The following is a 20,843-nucleotide window of genomic DNA, read 5'->3' as shown; positions in this document are numbered from 1 at the left end:
CACAGGCTCCCATTGAAAAATGGGGTGACTGCCGAAAACCTTGCACCCTGTGACAGGTCCCCAATGGCTATGAAGAGGGGTCCCATGGGTACCCCCACTGGCCCCAACCTGAGGCCTCCGCATGAAGGGGAGCCTGCTACGGGCCCCCAAAAGTCAGTTTCCAGCAGCCTTTTTGTGTCGGACAGACCAATTCGGAAAGGCTGTCAGAATCTGACATCGTAAATACGTCAGAAACACGGTCCATAGACTTGTACGATTCGGCTCGGAGTCTCCGAATGCTGGTGGGTACCAAGTCGGAAAGACGGAGTGGTTACCTTTCCATCGGTCGGTTGGAAATGTTACCGAGTTGGTCGGAAGCATGGGTTCCGACATGGGTCAGAAAATGCGAATACCGTTTGGAGCCTTTCCGACTATCATCGTAATGAGGACCTTAGTTATAAAATGCTGATGGCTGCTACTGTACCTTGTACATATTAATGCATATTTCAGTTTTCTGATGTCATGTTTATCTCCTTTATTGCAAAAGAATTACAGCTCTCAAAGACACATTGTTTTGTAACTAATAATTTCTTCTTTTATCACCTACAGACTGTGTCTCTGAAGTCTGCGAGTGGTCTTCCTGGTATGATTCCAGCTACCCTCAACTAGGTCCTAAAAGTGGAGACTTTGAATCATTTGCAAATTTAAAAGCTAAAGGATATGCTGTTTGTAATGCTCCCAAAAAAGTTAGGTGTAGAGCTAAAAGCTTCCCCACAGTACCAATAAGTAATCTTGGTCAATCGCTGGTGTGCAGTGAAACATTAGGTCTTATGTGCTACAACAAGGATCAAACATCAGGATTATGTTACAATTATGAAATTAGCATTTTATGCTGTAAAAAGGTATATGGATGTACAAGCAGACCCACTATTCCATCGACCTCAAAACCAACTGTCAAGCCAAAGACATTGCCTTCAACCACCAAATGTGTCCGGGAAGTCTGCAAGTGGTCTCCCTGGTATGACATTTCTAAACCTCAACAAGATGCAGTAAGTGGAGACTTTGAAACATTTGACAACATTAGAAGACAAGGTTATACTATTTGTCGTGCTCCACAGGACATTAAATGCAGAGCAGAACGCTTTCCATTCACTCCCATAAACCAGCTCAACCAAATTGTGCAGTGCAACAGATTATTCGGATTGACTTGCTACAACAATCAACAGTCCTTTGTACCATGGTGCTTCAATTATCAAATCCAAGTCCTGTGCTGTCAGTTTGTGCCCTGCACAGCTGTACCTAGTTCTACAGAGATGCCAAGAACAACGACTTGTATGTGTTCTGTCAGTGGCAGAAACTTCTCTCCTGGTAAGTGCACAGCAGTAGTTGGGGTTATGTTGATTTGTTTATGCTTTCTTATCCTTAAGATTAGCTGTGTGTAGGATGATTTTATTCAAACTTACAACTCTCAGGCTTTTTCTTGAAAGCATGTGAGCATGGAGGAGACACAGGGTGGTACAGTCTAAGTCATTTGATATTTGTTTGGCGTTTCTCTGGTCTGGCTGCGTAAGAAAAATGCTTACCAAGCAAGTATCACATTTGTAGTTGTGGGTTATGTGCACCAATGTCTAAAGCTGACCGACACACAGAGTGTAAAGTAGATGAGACATTATGGATAGCTTAAAACTATTGCATTGTATCAACAAAAAAAGACATAACCAGAGGTTGCATTCAATCCATCTCACAAATCCTGGATGACTCAACCTGGCTGCGATATTAAGAATAATGTGTGAAAACATTGAAAATGAACTGGTTATAATTCATTGCTATCAAGGCACCATTCAAGGAATAAACAAACCCTATTCTGGGGGCTGTCAGGGCAGCATCCGACTGGAAAGCAGGTAGGGTACCATCGCAGGTAGCAGCAGCAGGTGGACCCATATGGCATGAAGATACTTGAAATATAGCCAGACTGCTAGAAAGGATGAAACTAAACGTGTCTTTGACTACTACCCCTAAGATCCTAGCATTGCCTCTTTTTGAAAAAAAAAATGTATTTATAATTTTCCACAACCAGAGTGCAGACATCATGAGACATAGAGTAATATATCCAATAGCAGAACATTTAAATGTCAATTTCACACATGCAGTATATTATCAAAAATAGCAAGACTCAGAGACTTCTATCAATAATAAAGGTAGTGACAGAGAGTGTGAGAGGCCCTATGTGATGGTGTCTTAACTGATGGAATATAAGGATGACGTAGCAGAGGAAGAAGGAAGTGTCGAGCTCTGGGGGTCTGGCTCCAGAGAGAGCAAATAAGTATGGCAGGGTTGACAAATATCTTTGGGTCAGGCTGTGGGAGGTTGTAACGTGGCATAAACTTCACATGTCAGGTCACAATGAGTCACACTCAATAGCCACGCCTTAAAAGTAGGACATATTCCACTGCTCCAATAAAGTGCAATCTCTCTCTTTGCTAGTAGCAGAGCAATTACTGTGAATCTGAGGATGCTCCTTGGGATGGTCGCTACATTACCAAGGAGCACCATCAGGGGAGAGGGTTCAAAAGTAATCAAAACCATGTGTGAAAGGATACTAAATATGTCAATCCAAATTGCAGCAATAGGTGGACAGTTCAAAGTCAAGTTTGGGAAGTCTGGCTCTGGAAATCTGCATTTCGGATACAGGGAAGACCATGAGGGGTCAAGATTAACTAGACCAGCAGTGGTAATAGTGGATGTGTGCAAAAACGGAAAGTGAAGTAGCATACGGTGGTGGTTGGGGGAGATCAGTTTAGGTATGCTGAACAATGAGACCAGTCCTTGTCAGAGATAGGGTGGCCTAGATCTTTTTGCCACTGCTGTCTGACATTGCTGAATCATATAAGTTCCCTCAGAGTCCATTAATAATAACAAAAGGGGAGGGAAGTCATCTGGAACAAGAGGATAAGATGGGATGTGGGAGCCTAGTGTTCCATGTAGCCAGCAAAATACAAACTTAAATACAAACTTATCTATATATCTGGCATCGGCAAATCTAGTGTCCACCAAATGGGACAGTACATGGCTGTCCAGAATGAAGACACCCATTGTGTGGAATTCGTGTCTTGTCAGGGTGTGTTAGACAAATGTTTCGAGTGTCAAAGCCAGCCATATGTTTTTGAGATAAGAAGTTTAAGATAATATTAAAAATCACAGCCCAGGACCTTACTAATTTTTAGCCAGACCCAACATGTTGTAGACAAGGTATGGATATCCAAAGCGTCTAGCTTGAGACACTGAGGTTACAGAGCTGCCAGGGGCATTGGGTCTGCCAGGTCTTGTTTGGGTTTTGTAGAAGGTAAATGGATATCTGAATGATACCAAAGGCATGGAAACTGGGCCTGGGCCACAAGGAAGTATGTTTAAAAATGTGGGAATGCAAACTCACCTTGGTCATATGACAGGATAAGAGTATTCCAGGTGATCCAGGGCCTACAACCTGCACAGATCAGTTTGAGAAGGAGACTACAAAAGGTGTCAAAGAAGGAGTTAGAAAATGGAATGGGTATATTTAAAAAAAGAAATACAAAAAGGGTTAAAGTGAAGGTCATGGTGCATGTAGTGTTCTTGGAGGTGGCGGACCAGAGGGTCAATGCAAAAGTGAACAGCTGGGGCGAAAGATTACACTCTGCCTTGTACCTTTGGATATAGCAAAGGGCTAAAAAAGAATGCCATTTACCCGTGTGGGGCTATGGGGTCAGAATACAGGAGAGATACAAGGCCAATGAACACCGCAGGAATCCCAAGTCTCCACAACCTGGCATGGAGGAAAGACCACTCTATAGAATTAAAAGCCTTCTCTTTGTCGAGAAAGATGACCACATAGGATATTTCTAGGGAGAACCCTATTCAGAATGGAGAATATAGTGGACATGTTGAGTGAGGTAGACCTATTGAACAAATTGGGTTCTGATGAGAAAGATAATCAGTTCAAACAACAATGATAATCTGCTGACCACTGCTTTGGCTAGGATCGTATTGTCAAAGGTAAGGAAAAGTGGCCTATACCAGGTGCAAAATGTAGGGTCTTTGCCAGGTTTAAGCAGGAAAGAGGATCTAATTGTCTACTGGTTTGGCATACACATCCAGTAAGTGAGTGACAACAATACCCTTGTAAGCCCTATTAATGGGACTGGTGAGTCAATCAAAGCCAGGGGCCTTGGCAGATTTATTGTGATAAACATTAGCTAATTTAATTATTGATTGACTGTAGGTTACCGGTTGGAACTTACAAGCACTGCTGTATGTATCAATTGTTGAACTAAGTGCACTGAAACAAATCCGGTGTAGGCACAGTTACCTGTTAGTAATTGGCACCATCAAGGCAGTGGATCGCCTGAGCAACTTCTTCAGCAGAGAAGTATTTAGTCAGAAATAGGGAGTGCTTCATAGTGAGCCAGACCATAGCTATTTCCTCTAAGTAGGCCATATGTGATGGTTTAACAGGGTCCAAGCATGAAGTGTGAAAGTATTATAATATGACACTAATTCTCATATGATGTCTTCATTGGCAGTAGCCTGTGTGCTATCATCCAGATGGAGTTCAGTAATGTCCTCAGGACCCTAACTGGGGTGTAGGAGGTGAGCTTGAGTGTGACAAGGGTGTTTGCCCTCACCATATTCATGAGCCGCGGAGTATTTAACAAGATAAACAATCTCCCTAACAGCAAGGTCCTGGAAGTCTGCAAGGAGAACTGACCGTTTGTGTAGGGAAGATAAATTAAAACGGGAAGAGTTATCCTTGATTATTTCAACAAGTTAGGCCTCTATCAGAGCCAGACTATTGCAGATGTCCCATAGCATGTCTGCTGCGTGTTTTGAAATGCAAATCCCACATATATATGCCTTAAAGGCATCTCATAGGATGGCATAACTTCTAACAGAGCCCAAGTTGATCTTGAAATAATCAAGGATGGAGTTATGAAGTTCCATATGAAAACCCCCATACCAACATTACAGTAGTAGGGAATGACCAACGTCGCTCCCAGCCTCCACCATAGGGGAGGGTGGGAACAAGATTAAATGGGGCATGATCAGACAGTGTACGTGGTAATATATCGATGACATTGCAGAGGGACGAACAACACCCCTGCACACCGACGTGCCATGTCCATGAACAAACAATAATGAAAGTATGGACCAATGTAGGGGCAGTGATTCCCCCTACGTACATGTCGCCCATGTCATGGGACTTGAGTCACAGGGTGCATCCCTGCATCATGGCGGCACATATCAGAGCCCAAAAGAATCCCTGTAGGCCACAAATGATAGCCAAAATGGAATGAATTGGGACACATGTGAAATGCCGAAGAGTGGGACACCGTAATAACTGTGACACACGGAACTGGCAGTTCGAATACGTGACACCCCAAACAGCCTCACTGCACAGAGGTGACACACCCACTATCCATCAACAAATTCCAAAATTGTCAGCACAACATGTCTCACCCACACTTGTCTGAGTGAAGTGTCTGTACAGATGAGTGACATGCACACAGGGAATGTGTATTGGAATGCATTTATTAGCTCATGCTGTGCCTGTGGTCAGTCAACGCACTGTCCCAATACTGCTAAGGACCATCACAATGTGACGTCAACCAGAGAAGAAATTATCAATGATGTGGTCCCTACGGGCTATTCCTGCTGTGGCTTCAGTGGGGTGTGGGTTACCTGCCTCATCTTCATCATCATCTTCCTGTGCATCTGGCACTCCTATCCATGGGGCTTTTCTGCGTACACATATGTTGTGCAACACACAACATACAATGATCATCTTTACACACAAGGTCTGGGCTGTACAGGAGCCTTCCACCTGTGACGTCCAGGCAACTGAAACGTGACTTCAACAGGCCAAATGTGTGCTCCACGATGCCCCTGGTGCATTTGTGGGCCAAATTGTACTGCCTCTGGGCTTGTGTGTTCAGGGCTCGGAGGGGTGTCATCATCCAAGCGCAGAGTGCATATCCTTGGTCACCTGTGACAGTGCAGAGAGACATGAGTCAAGAAAACGTACTGCATGATGTGTTGTAAGTCTCACTGGTTCCTTGGTGTGTGACATGTGTGAATCTGAGATTCATGTATGACATGTGGTGCGTGTTGAAAATGGGCGGCATAACTATGTATTACGTAGCCTCACTGCTGCACGTCCCCCAAGCACATTCACCTGTTAGCGCAGCGAAATAGCATCACATGCACCCCTGCGGCACACCATTGTCATGCCTGTCTGCGCATGTCCTCAAGCCTGACTATGACACAGTGATGATGCTGCGCAGAATGTGGCCGGCCACATGTGTGTAGGCCCATTGCAAGTACAGGGCTGACACAGATGTAGAGCACCGGCCTGGTTGAACTCGACATGCAGTACAGGGTACATCTTTGGCTCATGCTGCGCCAATAGCAACACACACAACAGTTGGCAAGTGTGAACCCTGACCCTAAACGGGCATGCCCTCCCCCATGTACCCCTTCGGCCGAGTACGCACACTTGGGGCGTGCCACAGAGCAACATTGTCGATTGCGGGACAGGTGGCGCAGACACTACAACAGAGACACACGCATCAGCCACATCCTTGGCAAGGCCTACACTGCACCACACCCAGATTCACGTGTGGAGTAGCCACACCCCTACACAGTATTGTCGTACGCCTGTCCACCCCACTTACGCTCACAGGGAGGTACGACACGGTTTCATGTCCCAGGTCTACACCACTGCCTGCGGCGACATGGATGCGCACACTGTACAAAGCACAATATTATGTGGAATGACCCCGGTCCCTCATGCATACATAATAACCACACGGACACACTGATTGAGTTTGTGGGACTGGCGACAGGCACGTGTGCCCGGCCCCTTCCATTGCCAGGGTCACATCTCCAGTGACGCCTGTGCAGGATGGGTGTCGGGTTGTGTAAGCCACCACTCAGGGGTTGGTTGGATGCTGTCAAAAAGCACACCAGTGAGCAGACAATCAGCAGTACAATGTACGAACATCATGGGTCCCTGACTTGAACAGCACAGTGTTCGTGGCCCCGGATGCACAGCGGCCGGCACAGGCACACCGCCATGGGGTGGTGACTTGCGGTGCACTGAGGTAGGGCCACGTGAGCTGAGCGTGTACTCATCGATGTCCAAGGGGAATGTTGCGAAGGGTTGCAGGGGACAGTGGACGGTGTCCTTCCAGGGCATTATGCAGAGGGCAGAAGCACGCAGAACCAGGCTAATGGCGGAGCTGAATGCTACAGACTCCACTTTTCCACCTTGTCAGTATCAGCTACATGTAGATGAGGACAACCTCCAGCCCATGGGCTCAGGTGCCACTGACGTTCAAACAGAGATGGCCCATGATTTTTAGGGCACACACTCAGTGGCACCAGAGCTGGAAGGGAATGCAGTCTGCGATGAGGCCTGTACAATGACATGGACTCTGCCATGTAGAGAGCAAGACTCAGTTCATATTGTATGACATACTCCACCGCAGTGTGTGCCGGAGGCAGTGTCAGCAGGGACCCACAGCCACGTGTGGTAGGCATGCGCTGCACAGAGTCAGTGGCACCAGTGCAGTTGTCGGTAGTGTCCCATCACCTCCGTAAAGGTGAGCCTTGTCTCCTCTGGACTGAAGCGCGTCTTCCTCTTTCTCCTCATCTTGCGTACTGTGACATGAACACTGCCATGAAGATATGACATGAACACTGCCATGAAGATATCAAGACTCCAAATGTGTGACCTATTTCTCCGCTGTGCATGCCAGTGGAGTACGTCAAGGAGAAAGGTGTTCCACGGGCCTGTGTCGCGGAGGCCGTGATGGTCTGAGGAAGCTGCCAAGGACGGGTCCCTCGGGCTTGGAGAGTGCAGCAGCACGTGGTGGGCCCTCTTTGACACATGCCGGTGTCGGCAGGTGGGTGGTGATGCCTGGCTGTGCAGGGGAGGCCATGACAGCTTCAGTGACCAGCGTCCCTGGGTGCAACAGGCGCACATACTCGCAGGCAACCCCACTTACGGTGACGGCGTCGGCCTTGTGGCGGGGTGAGAGGCGCTGCCGTGGTTCGGCATTCCGTAACAGGACCATGCCCAGGGCTACATGCTTTTTACTCACACCCCTACACTGACCAGGTGTACGTCGGGCCAGTCCACTCCGCACATGCTTACAGGGGGGGACGTAACAAGCTAGATTTCCTTGATCTCCCCCACTGGCTGGAGTGACATGGTTGCGTCCACTGCTCACTACACTCCAAACACCAGTGGTGTGTGTCGACATGGATATGTGTGTTGTCTGCATACTGCAGTCTGTCCAGCACAACCACGCCACACTTGGCGTGTGCAGTCTCATTCATCGGTCAAATTGCCTCCTTCGCACATGCCTGGTCCCCTCCTCTTCCCACATTCTGCTATTGTGTAGCTCAGGGGCCATGCCGTTGATGGCTCATGTACAAGGCTAGGCCTGGTTCCCACAGTGAGTTGTGCTGTTGTGTCTGGTGGGTGTGCATGTTGTATGTGAGCTTGTGACGTGTGCATTTCCAGTGTTGTCAGTTGCATGTTTGTGGAGTTGAGGTGTGTGATGTGTGCATTTGGTACTTCCCAACGAGCAGTGCATTTTCGTAGGTGCCATCCTGGACCCGCTGGTTGCTGATGGACTGTCGGAAGATGTATGAATCATGCACACTGCCTGCGTAGTTGGCAGCGATGTTGGTGAAGAGTCCCCGGTGGTCCACTATTGCCTGCACATTGATGGATTGCGTGTGCTTTCTGTTGCAGTAATTGTGTGCAGTGTCGGCAGGGGGCACAAGTATTACATGTTTGCAGTCAATTGCCCCCAACACGTGCGGGAATGCAGCGATGGCGTGGAAGCCTTGCTTGGTCTCCAGCTGTTCCTGCGCAGTGTGGAGGAAGTATAGGTACTGGGGTACCAAGCTGATGATGGCATCCAGGACAGGTTTGAGGAACTTTGATAGGGCTGGCTGTGAGACTCCTGCGACTCTGGAAGTTGTTGGTTGGAAGGTACCAGATGCCAACAGATGCAGTACAGCCAGCAGCTTTTTCTGCGGAGGGATGTTGGTTGGTTGGTTGTGTTGGTACCGTCAGCCTGTGGGCTATGATGTTCAGGATGCAGAGGATGGCTGTCCTTTTGAACCTGTAGTGGGCAATTACATACTCTTGTGTCATGTCTGTGAGGCTGGTGCATTTTCTGAAGGAACGCGGTCTGTGGCTGCGCTGCTTCTGTGGTGGTCCGGGGGATGGAGTCGGGGGGTCCAGGGGAGGGTGGTGGCCTGCGGGTGGTGGCGGTGGGTGTTGTGGGCCTGTTGGGGCTCCGAGCTGCATGATCAGTAGCTCAATGGCATCTCTTGTTCTTCAGGTGTGGCTGTGGGCTGTGCTCCCTTTTCTGGTGCCGGCTGCCGTCCGACTTTACACCAGGTCAGAGCAGCTGTTAATTTCCTGCTGTTAACGCGCCTTATCGCCTGTTTTGAGTTTGTATCACCGATCTGGCTGGTCGTTGAGAATGTTGCCGAGTGGTGTTGTCAAGGCTTTTTGCACGGGAATGCCTACTCTGCATCTCATTAGCAATAGTTGCGGGGGTCATCTGTGGCGATGTTTTTGCGGCTGCTATCGCAGGTAAACTGGTGCTATGGGCTGTTAGCACCAGCTTGTGAATGGGGTGATAAATTTATCGCGACTTTGGCTGCAATTAAGTGCTGTTAGCTCAGCGATAGCTCTTTGAGAATATGCCCCTAAGACATTTCATCATTGTGGGTGGTGTATAAGAGTAACAGACAATCTGTGAAAAGGTGTGTTATCAGACCGATAAGCATGAATTTGATCCTGCTAAATTCTCTAGCTGGTAAGTTCATTCCTACTCGGGAGAGAGGGGAGCTGGGGAGAGGGTGTTTCTTCAAAATAAACAAAAATAATATTTTCCAGTATTGTCTAAATCTAAAATTTTACAGCAATTGTATCTTTGTAAAAGTGGAAGTAAATGAAACAAGTTAAAAATATGTACAAGAATGGCAGATTTAATACTGACTGCCATATTACATTTCTGTCCTATATACTATGATTTGAATAAATACGAACGATCTTTAAAATAAACTTTGGATTGTTGCTGTTCCGGAATCGAAATGGAAATAGGGGCCTAACTGGCGTCTTACATTTTTCGATTGCATTTTTCAGCCAAATTTTACTGTGTTAACTTGTGCATAGCTAATGCTATGGAACTTAAGCCATTTGATCTTGAGATCATAACTGTGCATATGACCAGAAGCAGTCATGATGTAGGAAAAAGATGGGACTAAAATAGATATTACATAAGTTTTTATGACACTTAAGAGTTCACAGGGGAGATGACCTGAAAAAGAGGCACTGGATTGATTGTGGGGAGTTCTACATTTTAGAGCTGCATGTTAATGCTGTAAAGATCATAAACCTCTGGATGACGAGTAGGGCAACATCCTGTGTTGCCAAGTGGATATACAGGCTGCTTGAGTGCACATTTGACATTATGTATGTTGATGGAGTAGGTGTTGTGAGGGCTGACTGTCAGGATTACCAGTAGAAAACAATGGGGAAGAGGATGAAGAAGATTGGACAGTAGCAAAGGCTGATAAATTGTGAATGAGAGCAGCTTGCCAATGTGTGCGACTGACAGGCGTAGTGATTGCAAATCATTGGCTAAGCAAGTGGAGAGAAGTAGTTGCCTGGTGCATTCTTAATCATCTGCTGATAATCGGATTTAATGCAGTGTTTCTGGAACACAGACGGAAAGAATGATGGAGTTCTTTCATGAGGGGCACAGGAGTATGTCAGCTATGAAGAGGAAAGCAAGGGCTGATGTCTGGGGAATGGGCATAAGATGCCTCTCAGATTTCAAGAGGTTCTGTTATGATTGGTATGAACAAAACTTGCAACTAGAACAGCCATGGTAGAAATATTCCTCCAGTGTCTTACAAGCTCCTCTAAAATAACATTCTGAGAGATATATAATCTAAGCTGTGACATCAACCTTTTGTTTAAAAGGAAGGCTAGCAACTATATATTATTAACAACGATACAACATTGTCTATTCTCTGAATTGAAAATTAGAAAAATAAAAGACGTCAAAAGTTATGTATATAAAGAGCAAAAAAAGAAGGATGGTGTTTTTTTCATCACCCAAAAACAAGGTACTGTACACAAGGATAGACCATAAACACTATGATAAACATATAATTATAATTTACTTAGCACAAAATCTTAAAACTTCTTCAGTAGTCTTCCTGATCTTCCAATTCTTTTCTTTCTGTTTCCCCCTTCGCTCTTTAGTTCAATATCTCTCCATTACACACACGCCTTCCTGTCACAAAGTGCAATCCTCACATTCCAGGTTCCTCCTCCAACTAACATAACTGTATTGTTCTACACTTTAACAATATGTTTGGTTTCAGAAAACCTAACATTTCCTTATTACGTCTCACTCTCAGTTTCACACAGACATATATCCTATACCTAAAATTGCTACTCACACCTCCATATTTCTCTGCCTATTTGTGCTCTTTCAACTACCAGCCAGACAAGACAATTGTGTTAGGTTAAGGTTCCTCTACCACTAAAGGGTTTACTATTCGGGCTCCTTTATAAGAACGTGTTGGGGCTGTCCCTGTGATATCATGATGACACCCCCACCAGTTACACCTGTTTTAACAGGATCAAACAATACCATTGATGAGTTACAAAATATATACTCAGAGAACTTAAAACGTCTACAATTTTTGTATGCCATCAGTACAAAGATTATGGGAGAATGTGAGCAATTAATAACACAGCTTAACCAGCAGTCGTCTCCCTAGTAAATGACTGGGCAATATTCTGCGATCACCTTTTAAAGCAATTCAACCGGCCACCACAACATTTAGTCGGATCTATCCACAAGCAGGCTCCTCTCTCCCCTCAGACAAGAGCACTAAAGAACATCAGAACCGCCTCCCTTAGGGTAGCCAGGAGACATCCAGAATTGGACTATCTTATTGAAGAGCTACATATCTGCTCAAAATAATTACAGAAGGGTGTGTTGAATCGAAAAATAACAACACCTCCAACAACTCTGGTGCTCCCTTCTTCACGCAAGCAAGAGTCAGAATCTCAGAAAATTCTGGGCATTAGTAAACAACCAATGTAACGGACACCGCAGTCTGGGAAGTGCAAATATCGCTGAGAACAACTGGGTAACTTTCCTTACCTGTCACTTCCAGGTGAAAGACCTTACCAGCGACAATGCCCTCCATGGAACTGCAGGACATCCTGCAAGGCGTACAGGAAATCACAAAAGAAGAAGTCTCCTTCTCTTCTCTAAAACTGGCCAAAACTCTATCTAAAGCCCGATTGGATGAAACTTTGGTCCCCAATGGCATGCCACAGGCCTTGTTTAAAAAGAACATACCCTTCTGGTCCAAGCAGCTAGCCAGCCTGTCCGAATACTCATTACAAAGTTCAATTATACCAGACTCCTGGCGAGGTGCAATCATTCAGCCCATCCACAAATCCGGCTCCAAATCAGCCCCAAGTAACTATTGGCTGATAGCACTTCTGGATAATGAGGCAAAGCTCTTCGCTAGCCTGCTGCTGGAAGACCTGATGAGTTGGGCCAAATCAAAAAGACTGTTACCTAAGAATCAAACCGGGCCCACTGCCAACCACCTATCTCTATCCATTCTTATTGATAAAGCAATTGCATCTGCCATGGCACTCTTTTGTTGCTTTGCGGACTTTAAAGCCACTTTTGACCATGTACCCAGGGAGTCTATTTGGGCCAAGCTCTCCAACTGGTGAATACCGTCCAGCCTATTGAAATCAATCATCCAGCTTCATACCAACATCTGGATTCAAGTTAAGATTGGGACTGGATCGCACCTATCTAGACAAATTCCGATTACAAGGGGAGTGAAACAGGGATGTGTGCTAGCCCCGCTGCTTTCTAATCTCTTCATTGGCGGATCTGTCAGCAGACCTGAACACAAGAAATAATCACCCCCTGCCCCCAGGATAAGCGGTGAACAGATCTGTAATCTCTTATATGCTGATCACCTCACTCATTTTAGTCGCACAAAACTCAAACTGCAACAGCTGTTAAACACTCTACACACTTATTCCACCAACAACAAATTGGCAGTGAAACTCAAGAAAAAACAAGTGGGTATACTTGGCATAAAGCAGTAGAGGGGGTGGCTGGTCATACGATGACGTTCAAATTCAATTTGGCAAAACTTACAGGTATCTTGGATTCTATATCGATTCAAGCACTAACAAAACATTGCCACAAAATCGCCTTGAAAGCTATGGCCCTCTGAGTTAGCCTCTCTAAGCTTTCAAAAACCTGACCGGCCCCAACCTAACTGCAATGCTAAAAATAATTCAAGCCAAGATAGGCCCCACCCTGTCGTATGGCTTTGAGATCTCCCTTGGCAAGTTTAGCACCATACTTAATCAACGTACAACAAATATTTACAAAAGGGTGGTTCGGCTACCAAAAAGCTTGCCCGCCGCTCAGATATTACTGGAGCTAGGTCTCCCAAACTATGCCTTGCAAAGCATTGGGTCCTTTCTTAATCTTTCGCACAAGGTGATACAGGCCAAAGCCAGCACCCTCGAGTCTCTGCCATGGTTGGACATCAGCATTAATAATGGTGGTGGTCCACATAGTCAGTACCCCAATGAATGCAGGTCACAAATATCTGCAGATGATCTCTGGACTATCAATCCTAGGAAGACAGCTTTCAAATTAAGCATCAAAAAGCTCATCCAACTATGCTCCAGACCTTTGGACAGGGAGATTCTAGCTAAAAGGAAGCATGCCTGGACAGTAATCAATTCGTATCAGCTTGCCCCTCCTCTGCCACACTTGGCCTGCTCTTATTCTTTACATCTAAAACAAGGATTTTCACCCTTAGGATGGGCGAGTGGCTTTTCTTGAAACACCTACCATTATGGCTGCGCCTCTCCGACGCCCATGCGTGCAGAGGCTGTGTCAAATCTAATAAATCCCTGCAGCATGTTGTTTGTATCTGGCGAGCATTGCTGTGCCTGAGCAGAACAAAGTTGAGGCCAGAGTGGAACAAATTGGGAGTCTAGACCTGCAGGCAGGGCGTCATAGCTGCCTTGAATCCAGAGAACATGGCTTTAAACATTAACATCACAATTTGTATCCACTTGGTCTATCGTCAGTTCATGGACCTCCTGCCTCCAATTTAATTAAGTTTATGCTGAGGCTCCCCTACCATTTGTTCAAATCAAAGGACCACAAATGAAGAAGTCAAGGGCGCCAGCTGACGGTTTGAACTGTCGTATTGGTTGCCACTTTTTCTTACGTTTCCACAGTGATTTATTTTGCTTTTCAATTATTAAATGTTTTTAAGTATGTTCTTATGATGAAAATTTGCCCCATATGCTTTTATGATTTGCTTTTTGAATAATAATAAAGCTTGCATTTGCAAACCCCCCACAATTAAAAAAATATATATTTGTATTGATTTTTGAGTAAAAAAAAAACATAGCAACATAAAGGAAACAGATCACATATTCAAGGATCACCATTGGGAAAATACATATAAGGGTACATTGGCTTAAAAAAGAGACACATAGAATTGACCAAATATGTAGCGACCTATTGCAGGCAATTGCAAAGAAATATACAGAAAGGCAAATCCTCACCAACGAGAGATACTATCAGCATATCTGCAGTGTTCCAAGGAGGTATTCTCAGTAATCTACAGTAGCAGCACAAACAGCCTCAGCCCTGTTCCACATTGGTATATTGTAATGACGATTGGTATTGTGTAAATAGACCCCAGAAACCTTTCGGGCGGCTGCAAGGTGGAAGCAATTTGTTATAAACATTTGATTGAATATTACAATATACCATATCTTTTTCCCATTCTGCAATAGTAGGTACAGGACCCCACATCCATCTTATTGCAAGTCTGCGCTTTGCTAGGAGAAGACCTATAGCAATCAGCTTGCGAACATTCTTCCAGAGGGGCTTTGTATAACCTAACAGCGCCAATAGAGAGTCCGGAGTAAGCGAGAGACCCACAAGATCGTTTAATATCTTAAAAATATTTGTCCAGAAATCCTCCACATGGGGGCATTGCCAAGCTATGCGGAAAAAAATCGCGCCTGGCATGTCACACCTTTCACAGCTATCAGTGTCACGCAATCCATACCTGTGCAGGTGCAGTGGAGTATAATGAACCCTGTTTAAGAACTTAAAATGGGCTAACCTGTGGCGGCCATTAAGGGAGACCTTACGTGTAAATTCACAGCAGTAATACCTGATATCGTCCGTGAGTGGAACCCCAATGTCCACCTGCCAAGCCAGCCGCGCCTTCATGAAAGGAGTCGTCTTAGTAAATATTGCCGAGGCATAAAGGCGTGAAACTAGCTTAACAGGTGATTGTGAGCGCAATAGTATGGACAGGGGAGAGACCTCCAGTGGCTCTAAGAGCTCATCTCCCAGTATAACGCGCATTTCATGGCAAGTCCTAAGGAAATGGAATTGCGTTAGCGCAGAGGGCACCGCTATGCCAGCGGCCACCTCCTCCCAGGTTCCCACCCGGCAGTTTTTAAATAGATCGCCCATCTCGTGTATGTGGAAACTGTTTAACGAGCAAAGAGTCCCTCTCTTAGAGCTAAGAGCGAACCACTGACACCACTCCACCTGCAGACAGGGCGAATACAATTGAGCGCCAGCATACATCTTAAGGAGCACATGCCAAGCATGGACTGTGGAGTTAACCGGGTCTAGTATCCCACATCGTCTTAATGGTGCTTTAGTCAAGAAACGTGGTAAGGGGTCCGGGGCAGCTGCTACTTTTTCAATCTAGAGGTGAGGTAAGTCATGTGGGCCTTAAACCCAGCTATGGGCATGCGAGGCCTGCGCTATCCTGTAATAATGCTCCAAATCTGGCATGTCCAGGCCCCCCGCAGTATATGGCAACATGAGAGTATCCAAGGCAATCCGCGGAGTCTGCCCGCCTACGCCAGCTTGTTCATTAGAGTGCGCAGCTCTCAAAACAGATGCTGGGGCACCACTATGGGAATATTGACAAAGAGAAAGAGAAAGCGAGGGAGTGCCACCATTTTCATTAAAGAAACCCTCCCTGCCAGTGAAAGCGGGAGTCGTATCCATCTGTCTATATCGTTGCCCAGCTTGTCAGTAGCCCTGCCATAGTTTGACTTAATTACTTGATCTGCATCGGAATGAACTTGGATACTCAGGTAATGAACCGGGTCAGACGTCCATTGGAGCAGGAAGTCAAGAGGGGTAACACTGTGGCTGGAGTTAACGGAAAAATGATGGACTTGTCCCAGTTAATCTTTAGTCCCGAAAGACCACCAAAGCACAACACTTCACAAATCACAGGGGCAAGAAGGACCTCTGGGTCACTGAGATATACAAGAGCATGTCATCAGCATAGGCTGAGATAATTAAATTGTATTTGGGGAAGTGAAGTCCCCTGTGACCATGATATTCATGCAGCGCCCTCAGCAGGGGCTCAGCAGCCACTGCATATAATAGTGGAGATAGGGGACACCCCTGGCGAGTGCCCCGTGATATTTGAAATGGGGAGGAAACCGTGTCTTCAGTGCGCACCCGGGCCATGGGCAAATAATACAGCACCGATACCAATTGTAAGAAGACTTCGCCGAACCCCATACGGCACAGTACTGCAAGCATAAACGACCATTCAATTGAATCGAAGGCCTTTTCTGCATCTAAGAAGACCGCCGCCGCCTTAACTTAACAGTGCCAAACAGTGTCCGAAGACTGTATGATAGAGTTCGTCCTGGAATAAATCCGGCCTGCTCAGGGCCAACCAGTTGGGGCAGCAACGGAGACAGACGATTATCCAGAATTTTAGCGAATATTTTTGTGTCCACATTAAGTAAGGAGAGTGGGCGATAAAAGGAACATTTATGGGGGTCCTTATCGCGCTTCCCTCCCGCATTGAATTTAAGGCTAGACGTATCTCCGCAACTTCAATAGGGCGCAGTAAGAGTTCACGAAGCCAGTTTTGCAGCCAGGGGACCTCAATATACTCAAGATACTGCAATATATCAGCATCACTTGGTGTGATTTTGGAGCTGTGTAGCTCTTGATAATATCTACGAAACTGGCTGTTAATATCTGCCTGCTCAACCCCTCACAATTCATGTTTAGGATGTGGGGCCGCTTCTGTTCAAAATACCATAGACAGAAGCTCCACAGGGAGGTCTGTGGCATTGAAAAGAGGTATATATCTTTCTCTGCCACCAAGGTGTGTACCACTGTGACTGCCAGCAGATTCCACTCCTGTCTACATACATGGCAGTGCAGGACACTCTAGGTAGCTGCTCTATGGTGAGGGCATCAAATTGCCATAAAAAAGTCTCAAAATGTCCTTGTTCCTATAATTTAATAATGCTATTGTCTGTAAACACTAGGGTCCTGGGGCTACTGCTAGGCTGCCTGTTGCATTCACATTCCAAAAGCAGCCCCTTAGCTAATAACAAAATAAGGCAGTCTTTCTGTAAGGAACCCTGTCACTGATAGCAGTGTTACTCCTATCCCAGGCATGCACTCAACACACTGCCCACCAACTTCTGTTGCACCTGCTGTTTACCTGTAAAACTGACCACACACAGAATGTGTTATAGATGAGGTGTAATATATTTATTCTGGATACTTAGCAGACTTGAACAACAAACTCTAGTCTAGCACAGGACCACAGCATTGGGCGTGTATAAAGACTCTAAGGGCCTCATCTAACATTTTTTGACACACAGTAGCTGAGCAAGCTTTCCTGCTGTTCTGCCAAGCAGCAAAAGAAAAGGGCTGGAATGTGCTGTGTCTACAAGATTCGGCACATTCCTATCCTTTTTCCTGGCGCATAATGGGCTGCCATGCACCAACTCAGGCACCCTAGCTCAATGGTACAAGAGTGTCTGCATTGTTGGGGTGACCTTCCTGCACAAGAACAGTCACAAAATGCGTTTTCCTCTTTTTATGTGTGCTGCAAAATGCAGCACACATAGAAACAGAAAAATTGAGGAAAAATAAAGGTATTCCTCTTTGTTGTGCCTCCCTTATGCCTCCTATGGGGAGGGGTAGGAATCTGAAGCATTCCCAGCTTTACAAAACCTTGTAAGTCTGGAAATTCATCAGGTTCCATGAGTATTGCGTGGGAACACACACAGCATTACCCATGGAGCACCCCTTTCATGCAGAGTACTGGTGAAAGAGTACCATATTCACAAGGCCTTTGTAAATATGGGCCAAAAGTGATGCTCCAGTGGCGCAAAGACCCTCATAAATGAGGCCTTAAGATTTGTTTGCAAATCAGAAGAAAGATATTCTGAAATCAAGTGCCAGTCTATGATTGTGACAGGTCTTCATGCTGCTGTTGCTTTGCTTATCTGCTTGGACATAAATGAGCTTCACAAAAGTGATTCACAGTACTCCTGCTTATTAATATTCTTGAGCAGAGATTTATTTTGCAATATCTTCTAAACGGCTGCAAATGCATGGTGAAAACACAAAATCCGTTTAGTATGTATCACTCAAGTTGCATACTTAATAATGTTGTGTTTCTGGCCAGTCCAGTTTACCTTTCTTCATTGTTCACTCACCTGACTAAAACGCAGACTTAAAAATGGGAAAATGTTGTTATGTAGTGCAACATAAATAAAGGGGCATTTAGAATTTCATTATTGGAAAGTGCCCTTTCAAGTTTTCAGCCATGTTAAGCTCTTGATTTATGCACTTTTTGTTTAAATGCATTTTAGGGGATGTAGTTTCCCGTGCAGTGGGAAGGGACGGCTGTGTTCTTTATGCAATTTGCAGCAGTGTGTGCACAATCAATACCTACCAGGGAGAGTGTTTTACAACCACCACTCGGAGGACAACAACTACAACAACTAAAGCAACTAGCACCAGAACATTCACAACATCATCCTCAACAACCACTCGTAGCACAATAAGGCAGCGTGATGTCACAGAGGTAAGTTGATCTTAAGTTTTTTGGATTAGTGCAACAGACCTTGTCAAATGATGAGTATGTTACAGAAGGGTGAAGTGAGTAATAGGCCATAGGAAAGCAATTCAACATTTTCACTTCTGAGAGAAAAGAGGAGATGCTATAAAAAAGAAAAAATCTTTAGAAGTCACCTTAATGCTGTCACACGAAATTTCAGAAATGGCAGTATTAAAAAATGGAGTTGGCAAAACTGGCCTTGGTTTCTTGAACACAGAGACCAATGGCAAATAGCAACCAGAAAGCCTCATAATCAGGATTCATTTTCATTTTCCTGGGGTAGGACTTATATTTAATTCCATACCAGATGGTGACAGCTTGCCTAGTAGTAAATTCCGAACTGGATTACCCTAACATGAATCTTTGCTTGCTTCCACCAGTGGCTCATACTGTGAACTCATCTTCCAGCCCTTTCCCTCTACCTGTCTTTCTTTCCTCTTGCCCTACAAATAGTGATTTTTGGAAGCAGCATGCTGCCCTTCACCCCTTCAATCTATCTGCCAATAGTAATATACAAACAATTATGCTTCATAACTGTTCAAAGGAGCTTTTGTTTAGTCACTGGAAGGTTTATATGCAAGCATTGACCTGAAACTGTAATATATAGTGTCCTTGATGATCTCTGTATGACTAAGGATGAGGGGAAATGGGCTTCATTTGGGTGACATCCCTCCACGTTTGACATGATAAACTATTTTAATTTGGTCTTATGTCTTGTTCTGGTGGGATGTTCAGGCCTTTTTGACAAGTGAATTAGGACCATCTTGGCTACAAAGCATCAGGTGGTAGCTACCCCCATTTCCATTCTTCAGTAGCTCAGTATTTTGTGTGGTGTCCTTGAGGAATCCACCTAGTCCCCTGTTTCTTTCAACATACATACATCTATCACTTGGAGAGTTAATAATTTCCTGTGCTGAAGGCACGTAACTCCTTGTATTTGACTATTTATTCCATAAATTCCATCTTTTGCATGCAGATATTCAAAAATGGATAGCATCCAGTTTTCCTGAGATAAATGCGGACAAAATGGAGGTCCTGGTCACAGGGAAGAAATCTGCCTGTTGTCCAACTACATTTTGGTCAACAGTGCTCAGATCAATTCCTACTACCTTCCAGAAAGTTAAGAACCTGGCCTTTGCAATCAACAAAGATTTGTCAGACACAGAGAGTGCTGTCCTCTTCCTTGCCTTGCATAATTCTTCGTTTCATCCTACCTCAAGTCTCATGCCATGGCCATTGGAACTTGTGTCCTGTCAAGTCTTGAAAATGTCTGAGTGCTCTTTATTTAAGGCTTGCAGAATTTACAATATTTAAAATGCAGCAGACTCAAATTCTGTGGGATTGTTCTGTAAATTCTACAAATGTGTCTGCATTCCTAAGGGATGGCAGTCTCAGCATTAGTTTACTTTGCAACATGTCATTTACATTGGCATGTGCTCATAGGCCATTGAGTTCAGGAACCAAGATCCATTGGTTCACATGAGACTGTTGTGGTTGGAGGGTCTTTAGGGGGCTTAGGCCACAAAATGTGGAAAAACTACAACTAGCACTGAGGCTGATTTGTTGATGACCATTTGAGGTTATATAGAACCCAAAAACTCACAATATGTTCTAGCCCCTCTTACCTTTCGCTCAGATTGTTCCGATGGTCAATTGAAATATCCTTGCTCCATGCTTCCTAGAAGTGTACCCGTGTTCAATAGGGAAACAAATATATAAATAAGAGATTATGGTGCAATACATACCCATTAGTCCAAATCGATGCTTCATTGATGCTACTTTTTCCA

General features: G+C 45.1%; 1 protein-coding gene across 1 annotated transcript in view; it reads left to right on the top strand.

Annotated features, from left to right (window-relative positions):
• The window catches only part of LOC146860913 (mucin-5B-like), a 307,179-nt gene that overhangs the window by 280,584 nt on the left and 5,752 nt on the right, over positions 1-20,843 (top strand). Inside the window, exons 18-19 of the mRNA XM_085646181.1 lie at positions 589-1,347; positions 18,809-19,023. Of these exons, the coding sequence (XP_085502307.1) occupies positions 589-1,347; positions 18,809-19,023 (974 nt within the window). The remainder of the gene's footprint in view (positions 1-588; positions 1,348-18,808; positions 19,024-20,843) is intronic.

The sequence above is a fragment of the Triturus cristatus genome, chromosome 3_1 (assembly GCF_964204655.1).
Source record: "Triturus cristatus chromosome 3_1, aTriCri1.1, whole genome shotgun sequence".
Taxonomy (NCBI): Eukaryota; Metazoa; Chordata; class Amphibia; order Caudata; family Salamandridae; genus Triturus; species Triturus cristatus.
Note: the sequence above shows the minus strand (reverse complement) of the source record. Positions and strands in the feature narration are given on the sequence as shown.